General features: G+C 41.9%; 1 protein-coding gene across 3 annotated transcripts in view; it reads left to right on the forward strand.

The window, feature by feature from the left end:
• The window catches only part of KDM4B (lysine demethylase 4B), a 91,093-nt gene that overhangs the window by 40,567 nt on the left and 37,153 nt on the right, over positions 1-13,373 (forward strand). For all 3 annotated transcript variants that reach the window (XM_084302745.1, XM_084302746.1, XM_084302747.1), the window contains exon 8: positions 3,230-3,367. In XM_084302745.1, coding sequence (XP_084158871.1) covers positions 3,230-3,367 — 138 coding nt within the window. The remainder of the gene's footprint in view (positions 1-3,229; positions 3,368-13,373) is intronic.

Raw genomic sequence — 13,373 nt, forward strand, 5'->3', positions numbered from 1 at the left:
TGCAGGGGAGACTTGCGTGAAGCAATGTGTGGTGCTTACGGTTCAACATCAGTGGCTGGCTAGACTTGGCCTAGTTTGCACACGATGGTCGATATTAAATTGTTCTTACAGATCAACAAACCATTTTTCTTGTAATTCTATCTGTGAAACCCAAATCCCAAGCGTGAAAATATTGATATCTGCTACATACTGTTGAAAATAATAATGAAAATATCTAATCGTGGGATCTGATTGTTGATTTTTTTTTTGGTAAGGATTTTAATTCTACAAATTTCAGGGAAGTAGCTGGGCAGATTGGAATGTGAGTGGCATCTCAATGGATAGATGCCCCTCGATGGAGATGATGGAGGCTCAAAGATGTCTATTCCAACCATACTAACAAAAGAGTACAAAACCTGTAGTCAGTGTGATCTGAAAAGTTTGTCTGACCTTATCTTTATTGGCCTAAACATCACTTAAATGGTGAAGTTCAAGAATTTCTGCTGCTTTTCTGCTGCAGTATCAGTTGAATGCTGTGTCTTGCTGCTATTAATGGTATTTTTCTTACAGCTTCTGGTTCAAACAGCTTCATAAGTGGTGCCAGAACACATTGAACAGAGCCTAACAAGGGGTCACTGCTTATGTAAAGAAGTTGAAAATAACAATGATTAAAAAGTACCTGTTGGTGCAACCTAGGTATTGTAAGTGAAGTCTGTGGTGCAGCCCCCTGCTGGCATCCCATCCTGTGGAACGGAAGAGAACAGGAAATGGGAATTAATTTCTGCCGTGCCATTCGGGTGGCGTGTTTGGGCGGTGCTCTTGTGCCTGCAGGGGGGTCAGAACAGGAAGGAAATTCTTGTCAGACTTCAAAAGTTGAAATGTTGTAGGTGGGCAGAGTTTGCTCCGGAGTGATACATCTTTGTGTTTGCTTTTCCATGTTTTTGTGGAAAGTGGCATTGACTGATAATTGTTAAGTGGTTTCTGATCAATAACCATGCAAGAGGAGCAAAAGAGTTCGTAAAAAAGTCAGTAAAGGAAAGCTTTCCTTCCAAGCGTATCCCAGGTCAGCTTTACTGTTCTGTATGGTTTGAGGCACGGGGTGTGAAGTGCTTTAAATAAAGAAATTTCTAATTTGTTGCTTGGTAAAAAGCCTTCTCCCACTTAGCTATGCTTCCTGCTCTGAATCTTTTGATTTGCGACGTGAAGGTTTTTTACAGATTCACGTCTGGTGTCTCCTTCATGCTGATTATATGTAGAACCTTTAAATGTGTGCTACCTGAATGCCAAGAATCTGATTTTTATCTGTTTCTTTCTTTTTTCCCCCCAAAAAATAGGAGAGGCTAGTGCATGTCAAAGCCAAGCTTTATATTTTAAAGGAAGGGGGATTATTAACATTTTACCTAAAGAAACATAATTCCTAATCCTGATTTACAGAGCGCGGGGTGAAAATGTGTATTTGTGATAGATTCTCTCAACTCTCTGGCAGCCGCTGGTTGTTTTTAAATGTGAAGAGGAGGAGGAGATCTCTTAAGGCAGAGCAGCCTGTATCTGAATAACCCCTGTCCTGAAATAGTAGCTTTTGAAGGAGGATCGCTATTATTCAGAGACAGGGAATGTGTGCCATTTTTCTTTAGAAACAGAGATAGGATCCCTTCATCTAAATTCTTGGCAGACTTCAATGAAGTGAATAAGCACACATTTATAAATCTCTATAATGGTATTTACTTCTGGAAAAAAAGAAGCAGATCAATACTAGGGCTTTTTAATAATTAAAAATGTGTATTTCTGTAATCTCCTATTGATTTCTCCATTTATTCTTCAAGAGCTTGCAGAAGTCAGTAAATTTAGGGCTTTCTCCATGAGTGGCAGTTTGTGCTGGCTTTCTTTCAATAGTTATTACTTTTCTGCATGGCCTATCCATCATCTCGAGTGCTTTCTAATTTATTGTAGGGATAATGTTGACAGCAGTGACATGGAGGACATACACTGCGGGCTTGAAATGAAGACACCAGGATGTAGATTTCGTGACAGAAACATAATCTTTCCGTCTTCTGAAGTTAGCAATCTACCGCTCTGCTTTGATTTATGGAGGGGGCTGGATGGGGAACGCGCCGTGCAGCTGGCTGCAGACCGGACTTCGGCACCTCTCATCCAGAAGCTTCTCGTGTTGTCATATGAGCTTTTCTTTTCTATTTTTTATTTTTTTTTATGCTGCTAACGTTCATAGCATTAGCAGGTTTAGGTGTTTGATCAGCGTAGCGGGTAAATATTTTAACTTCTGCTCACATTTTCTATGTGGACCGATCCTTGTGTTTTTAGGTCTAAGTTCTTCAAAACCTCTGTAGGCTCCGAATTGCTGTGCTGTTGGGAATAATCCAGCAGCGTCATGTGGCTGTTATGAAAGCCTGGTCAGCACTTCTGGTTTAGAAAGACAGGGGAAGGACAAATTTTGCCTCTTTTCTGTCTATCGAAGGGAGATGCTATCATACACTTTGGTAAGCTGGCGAGCTGGCCCGGGAGGATTGCTCAAAGCGTGCTGTGCTGCTGCCAGTTGTTCTTAAAATGTGTGCTTGTGTTTAATTACCTTTCTATCTTCCCCGATGTCTCCTCTTTGTAGGTTTTTAAAAGGTGATTTTCTAAAAGTGGTGGGAATTGATCGGCTTCTGATTACAGCTGTAATCTGCAGTTTTCAATCTTTTTGCTTACTGTTTTAATTTTATGTGAGTAGACAAATGGTGAGCTGTAATTTTTAGGTTGTTTGACTAATGGGTGAACAAATGGGAATAAGAATGACAAATACGAGTGAGGAAATAAATACAGTGAAAAGTAGCATGTATTTCAGCAGGACACTGCAACACAGAGTGGATGTTTAGGTGGGAAATCCAATTTCCTTGTCTCAACTAGCAAGGAGTATGAAGATGGGTTTGGATGTAACATAAGCTGAAGTGATGACCATCAAAAGATTGTGCTGGTCTTCTGAACTGCTGGGTCCTTTCTGTAACTTTGACTCAAAAGAGTTCAGGTCTTGTGACGGCTTCCATCCTTTGTACTGTCGTTTTTCATGAGTAGAATTACTTTGGTATTTCTGCTGTTAACAAGAAGTTGTTCCAGGTTTAGCCAAGAGTTGGCAGTGACTCTTCTGCCTCCCCTCCAGTTGAGAGAGAGAGATTTAACCAGAGAGATTTAACTCTGTTCTCAAACTCCTATTTCAACTGATCTGTGGGCTATGTCTTCCTTTTTTGTTTTTTAGATCACCCAGGAAGCTGGAGAGTTCATGATTACCTTCCCTTACGGTTACCATGCTGGCTTCAATCATGGCTTCAACTGTGCCGAGTCTACCAACTTTGCCACTTTGCGGTGGATCGACTACGGAAAAATGGCAACCCAAGTAGGTGTCTGTTTGGATGAGGGATTACTTATGACCACCAGCTCATGAAATAAAAATGATTGAGTGGGGGACTTGTCCTTTTGACCAAAACTGAAGTTGTTTTGAGGATATACTCTTTCATTGTTCCATGTTGTTGTTTTGTTCTTGTTAATAATTCACCTCATTTTAAGGGCATAGTAATGACTTTCTTGACTGCTGAATGTACATGCACCTTGTGGAGAGGTTGTTTGGAAACTAATAAGTTTGGATTAGTTTTCTGAATTATCCCAACTGTATTTCACACTGAATAAGGTGACTGATATGACTGAGTACAATTCATTAGGCACATGCCGAAGGAGAAGGAATAAGCTGGAGACATCTTAAACTTTCATAGGAATATAGCAATAACCTCCTGAAAATATTTGAATTTCTCTACCATCAGCATGGTACAAAAGGGCTGAGTCATGTCTGAGGAGGAGAATCGTGCTGGAATGGCTGTGTATGGCTATTTCACGAGGGCAAATTTCTTGTATGCTTTTGTTACTTTGGACAGTTCCGAGGGCACTGGCAGTTTTTCATGAAAGAATGCATACTGCCTTCTCTGGTTTTTAAATGTGAATTATTAGCAGCTATGGGCATATATTTCAAACTGATTAATATGGTTTTTCTTTTTTTGAAAGTCTGCCTTAAATGGGTTGTTTTTAATGCATTGATGTCTTTGGTACATTAGATGTGATGCAGTGCAGCATAACTGGTTCAATAAAATCTGTGAATTTTTAAATTAGGGATCAGTTCCACACAGTCTTTGGGGAAAGGATAAATGATTGCCATGGGGTAGCAGTGTAAAATTGCCTCAGATGTTCCTTTCCAGAAAGGCAGACTTAGATTTCACTCTAGAATAGCATTTATATCATCTCCTTCACTTATTTTTCTTCTATCAACTCGGCGTGACTCTGCAGGTTTCATAATGCATCCTAATGCTTTGTTCTGGGCAAAACCAACTCCACTGAAAATGGGCTGCAAGTGCGTCTGTGCCTCAATCTGTGGAACACTGTAATGATGCCCATTTTTCCTTTACCAGGGTTTATATTCTAAGAAAGGTAGATGATTACTGAATGTAGTCACTCTCTTCTCCGCTTTGGGATCCTAGGCTCGTTGAAAATGCTGTCTTTAACCCTTCACCTTTGTGCTGTGATGCCTTCCGCCACATTCGGCCCAAGCTGAAACTTTGCACGCATAATTATATTCAGAAGTGATCATTGCTGTGTGTTAATTAGCCTGAGTGGTTGCTTTGTGATTAATGCCAGTCACTCCTTCCTGCTTCTCGAAGCTAGTGCTGTTTCTGGCACTGCAGACAGTGAGGGATCTTGTAGAATCATGAAAAAAGCCATGCTGTTTCTTCCTAGTTTTCCTTTTTAATTAGTGAGCATCATTAAGGCAACTAGGAAAGGAAGATGGTTGTTACCCCACAGGAGCCTTTTTTTTCTGCTTTTTTCCATCTCTTGGTATTTATATCCTGCCTCAGCAACTGCAGGCAGGCAGTCCTTGACTATCAAACATCGCAGCGCTCAGTGTCCAAGAAGCTTATCCACAGAAAGCAAGTTTAGCCCTTTGGGTTACTGACAGGTGAAGTGTCTGTCTTGTTTAGTTTTTCAGTAATATTCAGCCCACAGTTTCAAGAAGTCTGCTGTTAGCCAACAAGTTAGGCACCTGAGCACTCTCCTTTTCTAAAATAAACAAATAGATTTTATTATTTTATTTCTGAAACCACAGTGGTGTAAAAGCATTTAACGTTAGGCATGCTAGTGGCTGTGCCATGAAGTATAAAATGCCCACATTCACTGTGCCAGCCAGGTCATACCTCTGAATTGCTAGAAGATTCAGAGTGCAACTGAAATGATTCTCAGAACAGAAAAATCCTCATACCTAAAAGTCATGTACTTGTCCCTGCTGTCCCCTGCCAGTGTTCAAGGATGCGAATCCAGGGTTGGTGTTTGTAATCTTTTTGGAGTCCTTCAAGGTGTTAAAGCAGACTATGAGGTAGTAGCTGTGGGCTCTGAGACCACGTGGAGGTGGACTGGGAGTTGTCCGTTTGAATTTGTTCTGGAGCTGGAGATGTTAAGAAAAACCTAGAACTGTGAGAGGCCTCAAATTGGCATTAAGTGTCTTACAGTCAAAAATGGCCAAGCAAACTTGGTTTGGAAATGTTAAATAAATAAGTAAATAAATAAATAAAGTTAGTTTGTTGTGACCTTGTCTGCCAGGCTTGTCTGTAGCAAATGGTCGTGGTTATACACCCCAGAAAATGGGGTTTATCGGGGAAGTTCTGACAGACCCTTAACTACAGCAGTGCCAGCAGGCACCACTCTAATATTAAAAGCAATTTTGGATTCAGCCATGTGTTCACAAACAAGTGACATTTGGGAAGTGCAGTTTTAGATTGAGCCTCCATGCTTACATTGTTAAGCAGCGTAGCGTGAAATTACTGAACAAGCAGCATAGAGAGCTCTGAGCAAATCTAGGGAGAGAAAGTTGAAGTGTGGAAGGAGATGCCCAATTTATTTCCATTGCACTTGCTGACACTTGTCTGTTCAGAGATTTCCATTTAATATTACCTAAACCACACATTGCATACATGTTAATTAACCCTTTGATACCTTACTATCAGGCTCCAGATGAGGTATGAATGCTGTTACACAGTGAGGGCAAAAGGTTTATTTAAATCCCATTTTAAGTTAAACAGGAACTTTAATGGAACATCAGCTGACTCTCTACACCCCACCTGCCTGCACATTTAAGAAGAGAATTCAGGGAGAGAGACATCCAGGAGTGCAATTTTTGGTTAACTGCTGCAGCTTTGCTAAATTTAGAAATGGCTATATTGATTTCTGTGCTGTCAGGCACAAATCGATTATATTTGCCTACATCAGAGCAGGTTTTTCTTCGTGTCATATGGTCATTTTTAGCATTCTTAGAAACTCTTGAGTAGGTGATGCTCCATAGGTCCGTAGTGTTACTGCAGTGAAACCAGGTGGCTGTAAAGTGATTCTTCTTCTCTCCTTGTCCTGCCAGTACTTGTGAGATTGGTGACAAGGTAAGGTTCAAAATTAGACAGTTTTAATGTTCTCCTGGGCGTTATCCTGGGGATTAAATTTGAATTCTGCTTTTTTCAGAGCTATGAATAGAGTGAGACATGTCAATGGCATAGAGTAAGAGACAGGAAGGTAATGGCTTACCTCCAAAAACCATAGATAGAACCATGCTAATTGCCTGCCAAACAGATGAAATGTTCTGCTAACCACCATGGAACCTGCCTAGGCTGTAAAAATACATGACGAATGCAGCGAAGTTTAAAGATCAGCTTCTTAGACACCATTTCTGCTCGAATTGTAGAACGAGCGTCAGCACTGGCAAAAAACGAAATGGCTGCAGAGTGGTGTAGGAAACGGATAGTTGGTAGGTGTGCTTGTATTTGTGTAAACTCGTAACCAGGATCAACAGATGCTTAAAAATGCCATTGGAAATTGGCTTGGAGAACCCTTGGGTGAAGAAATCAGCTGTCTGGTTCAGAACCTAGTGGGGAGGTTGTGGAGTCCCTTTCAGAACTGTGCAGGAGAAGATGACATAAAGGAATTGGACGGGTGTTCATCTGCCTACAATGGTCATGGGGATGTTCCTTCTGGGCTTCACGTGTTTAGATGCAAGCTGTAACCATCTCTGACAATGATCTCTTACCATTTACTGTCTTCATCTATCAGGTGTCTCCTCTATGTTTAGCCTGCCCCAAGCTCAGGTGGGAAATCTGAGAACTGAAGGCTTTTGGCACATTGGTTGCCACAAGCGTTCAGCCGAATTCTCAGGTTTCTTTCCTTGTGCTTGCCCTGGTTTTGTTTCAGCTTTTTATTTATAGCAGGTGTTTGCTTCTGAAGTCTGACTTGCTGATCTGTGTGGTGAGTGCTACTCTAGCCTCAGTGCTGGTATGTGGTGGACAACATTCCTGTCACTGCTCATGATATATTTAAATCCTCAGGACTGGTTGCTTCCACTTCTTAAAAAATGTCAATCTGCTTCGATTCAGAGGAAGGCTATAACACTCTCCTTTACCTCAGGTCTCTAATTACGTGGTGCTGTACCACTGGGAAATAGACATCTTGCCTGCAGCTGGACATTGTGCCCAGAAGTATAAGAATTAACAGCTCTTTAACTGTTACCTCATTTACTGTCATTGTAAATGTCTCCCACCAGTCCTCAAGGAACCTTCTGTTGCAGCCGACTTCTTTCCAGTCAAGGTGACTGACTTTAAGACCAACCACAGTTCCTGCTTCGCTTAATCCATGCAGAAAGCAGCAGCTAAATATTACATCTGTCAGCTACTCTACAGGTGGGAGGGAGACCTTCAGTTAATCTTGGGGCTCCCGTAGGTCATCCTGGAGTGCAGTCATCACTAGGTCTCTCCAAATATTTAATGGTAATTCATTTCAGCATTCTTTGTTAAAATGTGGAGATCAAACTCTAGCAGGAGATGTCCTTTTTAAGATACGGCCCTATCTGGCTAACATCAACATCGGGCTGTTGTAATGGGTGAGGTACGAAGAGATTCAGAAAAAGGAGTTAAAGGGTTTTTCAAGGAGTTACAGATAGTGGCACAATGTCAGGGGTCAGCTGTAATCTGAATACTCTGCTTTAGGCCTTCATATTATCAATTAAATAATGCAGTTGAATGGGGATGGTTTTATTTTCGTATGCTGTAGTTAATGTTTACCTGCACAGGCAGAGCCTGGAAATTACAGAGAAACACTTTCCTTTGTACTCGGTAGTTGGTGCTCTTCAGTCGTTTGTCTACCATTAATTTTTTTTGTTGAAAAAGGGCTGATGAATGAAAGGCAGTGAATGATCGTTCTCATTCCCTACCATTAGGTTTGGGTTTGTTCAGTGTGCTTTGTGTTTGTGGTGTGGTTTTGTTGTTGTCATTTTTTTTCCCCTCTATATGAGCCTGCAGTTGCTTTCTGCATTGTTTTTTGGTTCAGTTTGTATCTGAAAACTCCTGGATGCAACCATCAATAGGCTGAGGGTGGTCTTAGCAGCGTATTTGACTAACCAACACTTTCAACGTCAACTGGTTTAGTAAAGTGTCCTTCTTGAAGTCGAGGCGGCCTATAAGTCTCCTCTGGTTTGAAAAGCCACTTTCAGAGTATATAATTTTATAAGAAATTCAAGTGTGTCTCCCAGGTTGGCTTTTCTATTTTTTTTACAAACTGGACTGGAAATAAGTGGGTGGGAGGGGAACAATTTCTTGCTCTTCCCTTTATATTACTAGCAGACACTCCTGGATGATAGCGTCTGTGTTACCATCGGTTGACATTTTCATACCTTCATTTTATCTCTTATTTACTCCAGAGATAGTGCTGGAATTATCTCTCTCAGTATAAAATGGGGTCAAGTTGCCCTCCTTCCCAAATCCTACACTTTGTGTCCTGAAATAAGTAGCCGTCATCTCCTCCTGCAGCGCATTCCAGGAGAGACCTCCGCTCCAGCGCAGCTCAGTCCTCTGCTGCTCACTGCTTTCTCTGGCGAGAAGGCGAAGACGAGTAAGACTTCTGTTTGGATTTTACTGCTACATAAAGGCATCCCCAAGAGAGGTGCCTTTTGGAGCTTACACTATGGCCTTTTGCATAGCTTGTTGTTTCCAAACTGTCGCTTCTGCGGCGGAGCTTTATTTTTATTTTTTGGTGTGCGTTTTAAAAATAATAATGGAATAACAGATCTCAAATTTACTTTTGGAGTGTTTGTGATTTAAAGTTGCCTGGCATATAATTGTCATTGCAAAATTGAAGCTTGCTTCTCCTCGCTATTCATATGCTAGTAGGTTTTCTCTTGAAAGATGTCCTTTATTTCCCAAGAAATAAAATTCCTGAGAATTATGCAGAAACTGCTTGGTAGTGCCATAAAATTGGTCTCTGAAATAGGGGAAATAAAACTTGTATTTTTGCATTACTTTGTATGTATGCCTTAACTGATTCTAATTGGACCTTTTAAGCATAGAATACTAATAAAAAAATTAAAAAAAAAAATCTAATATGGAATAGCATTTTCGTAGTTCCCTTTTGTAAGACAGATTCAAAAAATGCTCTTGTATAAAATCTTTCCCCTTTTTGGTAGTTATTTTCTGGTGTTATTTGTAAACATTCCTAATGCTTTACTCTCCAAAAAACACTGATTCTTTGCAATAAAAAGGAATTTTTACAGTGCCTTTCAGGTTAAGGTGGGAAGGAGCCAGTTATTTTTCTGAAGTTTTCTCAGCGCTTCGTTTTATCAGCTCTTTTCTGAGATCTCCTTCTGAAGTACTGACTGGGAGGTTGCTTGGCAGCATTTTTCTAAGGAAGGAAGAACAAATACTGGTCTGTAATCACAAAATCTGGAGGTTTTGGGGATTTCAGGCTTTGGGCTGGGTGGTACCAGCTGAGTTTCTGGCCAGCCCTGGAAGAAGGGGTACACAAGCAACTGCAGCGCCCAGTCCAGGTCACCAGGAGCTGCTCAGGACCTGACTCCCCCTAATAGGACATTTTATGCATCAGGGCAGGCAGTGGGGGCAGAAAGGACTTCAGGCATCTTCCCTGCTCTGCTCACCCCTTGTCCTCACCCTTAAGGCGTTGAACTGGTAGGGATCTGCTTTACAAGATTGCTCAGTCTGATTTACTTGTAGCTTAATTACTGGAAGGTGTAAAGCATGCTGTTCTTGGCTTCCCAAATGCTGCTTGGAAATGACTTTGCCAGCTCGGGGTGCCTCTCCGGGAACTGCCCTCAGCCCGTCAGGTCCTGATGTGGCTGGGCTGCCAGTCTCCCCCCCTCTCACTGCCTCACTAACCCCGTGATTTATAGCACAGAGGTGGCAGTGTGCTTTGTGGCTGCAAGTAAATAGCTGTGTGAAGAATGTGCTCCCTGCAGCTTATTTGCTCAGCTTCCCTGCCACGTGGAGTCCCTGGTAAAGGCTACCAGCCCCAATCATTCATGTGTCAGAGCTGGGGCTTTGGGGTCATCGGGCTTTGGGGACAGTAGGACTGCGAGGCCATCACAATCCCTTCTGAAAGCAGCTGTAGCATTGTGCTTTCCTGGGCTGTTGGTGTTGCTCCACTGAATCGCTTCACGGGTGACACATGGGGGCTTAGATACAAAGGAAGAAGAGCAGTCTTAGCCATATGAATGAATAAATAATAGTGCATTCTGCTCCAGAGTTGCAGAAATGATGATGTTAGAACTTGGGAAGGCAGTGTAAAAGTGTAAAGTAGCTGTGAATTCACATCACACTTTCTCATCAGGTACCTTTTCTTTTTGTTGTCCTCCAAGGGCAACATTTGTTAACCTTCTGTCTCTTCGCTCTGTGCAGAAAGAACATTTTTAAAAATAAAGCCCACTTTTTATTTTAGCGTGCTTAGAGTAGTAGATTGCTTATGAACAACATCTTCTAATTTTTTAAACTCCACCTGGCTTAATTATTTGTCTTTCCTGACAGCCATGCTCCTGATTTTCTTGCAGCTCGGTTCCCTACTGGCAGGTTCAGTCAGCAGGTTCTGTTGCAGGGTCTTTGAGGACGCTTCCTAATCTCACTCGTCAGGATTCAGATCTCACCTCTGCTCTGTAACCCACCAAACCCTCCAGCTGCTTCGAGAATGCATGCAGGTGAATGCAGATTATTACTAGAAAGAGAGAGAAGTGCTTCTTTTGCTGTGCAGTTTTCAGAGGGGCCTCGATTGCTGTTTCTTTTAGGATTGATAGACAGCCTCCTGCCTCCTTTATTTATACATCAGCCCTCCCTTGATTCTAATTTATATCATTTGGAGATGCAACAAACAAATCTCAGCTTCTTGTCCGTTTGAAAAATGTCACTGAGGAATACTCGTTGTTACCAAGGAAAATAATTCCAGTGTGCTGGAGGCAGATCTTGGGTTGTCGCTTTAGATACCAACACTTGATATTCCACCAAACGAAATGATTCGTGTTTCTACAAACTGCCTGTAGATTTTCCTAGCCATACGAGGTATACAAAATGGTGGATTTTACTGCTTTATCTGTCATATCACAGGCCTACAAACCATCACAGCTTTTGGCTTTCTTTTTAAGTGAAACGAACAAAAAGAGTTGATCCAACAGGAGGATAAAAGGCTAACTGCACTGACTTAGCAGGAATTGTCTGGTGCATCTGTCACTTCAGAGCTGTAGAACTTCGCTAAGCCATGTCAGTGCATGGTAGCTGCTCCCTTAGTGCACGAGCACGGTGCTGACCCACTGATACGACATACTTTCTGCCAGCAAAAGTGCTCGGTCGTAGACTTCTTTTACCATCCACAAAGCTTATGATGCGGAAGAAATAATAGCTCGAGATAACCTCAACATGGTGTTCACTGTAGGCTCTCATCCAGTGGTTATGACTTGGTCTTATGTCGGTTGTTCCTTGTACTGGAGCAAGTCTGTCCAAACACAGAGGAGCTGGTATTTCACCGAGTCCCTTTTTGGAAGTGTTGCTGAGAGTGATGAATTTCTTTCTTGGTCCTTTTAGCCTTATCAGAGACACAATGCAGGACCCTCACCCACTGGGGTTGCGTCCATCTCCCAGGAAAATGTTCCATCATTTTTAGAGAGATTCAGGAGTAGCTGGCAACTGTACAGGTGTAGTCTACAGAATAGTAGAAGAGCTTAAAAAAAAAGGTGATTCTGGCAGAAGTGGTGAGATAGCCTGGGGGAGAAAGGCTGACACGTCTCCATGTAACTCCAGAAACCTGTGAGTTGGATGGAGTGTTGTTGTATTTGCCTAACATAAAGCATGTCACATAACATTTTATACTGCATTTTGAGTGTTGCAGAGGAGTGGGGTAAAACTGCCTCCCCAGCTACCACCACTTGCCATTTCCCCAGCTCTTCTGCCCACAGAAATCTGCACGGAACATTATGGCAGCAAGTGAAGGAAGCAAGTGAGGAGAAAGCGTGCCCTGCGGCCAGAGACCAGGGGGAGTCCTTGGAAGTCTTTGCCTAATTGTTTTGTTTATGAAACTCTGTGGAGGGTTTCCAGTGGGTTTCCTAATGAACTGGTTTGTTGTTGAGACTTACAGCAATGCTTGTAATTAGAGTAGAAACAGGGGGTCAAGACTCATCTCCCTTCCCACAAGCTTTCAACTATCAACCATTAAGCACACGAACTAAGCATTTGAGGTTTTTCTCCTTCTTTTCAAAGTTTAACTCCTCAGTGACTTGCAGAATGCCCGATGCTCATCTTTTAGGCACCCAGCTGCAATTTGTGTGCTTTTTGTCACTTTTGAAAACTTGGTTGTCTGTGGGAGCAATGCTCGCTAAGGGGCTGAGTGGAAATGTGACTTTGGGCTGAAGGGAAGGGAAATAAACCAGAGCGCAGACTATTTTTTTCTCTCATACTGACTGAGTATTAACTAGATCTCAAGGAACACATCTGTACTCGGATAAGCAGTTGGATAGCTGTTTAAAAGCATCGTACTGGGAGGATTTTGTCTTTCTGCCAAAAGCTGAAGCTTTGTGTCTTGTCCTGGCAATTCATAGGGAGACGTTTAGGAGCATTCTCTGTGTGAGCAGTGTGTATTCCTGTAACATACAGCAAGAATTTTCTGACCTTTTGGACATAACCATCATTTTCTTTCCCTGCTTTTAGGCTTCATCACTAGGAAGAAGCAGATGAAAAAACGTTAAGCAAAGATTTAGGTTTTCCGTTTAATGACGGCATAATAGCTGAAAGAACTTATCTTTGAGTGCATTGTGGTGTTTTTTTTCTGTTCAAACTTCCATTAAGGCAAAGTGGGAGGCTAGCTGGGTCTTAAACAACTGTGCTTGCAACAGGCCCTGACTTCATCTAAATGTGAGGTTTTTTTCTATGAGAACCAGATGTGCCAATTTATGTAGATCATTTTTGTGACTATTCCTACATAAGGAGAAGGGTTGTTTTACATTAACTCTTTCTATGTTACAGAACAGATGGGGTTCAGTTTAGTGGTAATAGCTGGGAAGT

Source organism: Netta rufina (assembly GCF_964035555.1).
Source record: "Netta rufina genome assembly, chromosome: 28".
Classification (NCBI taxonomy): Eukaryota; Metazoa; Chordata; class Aves; order Anseriformes; family Anatidae; genus Netta; species Netta rufina.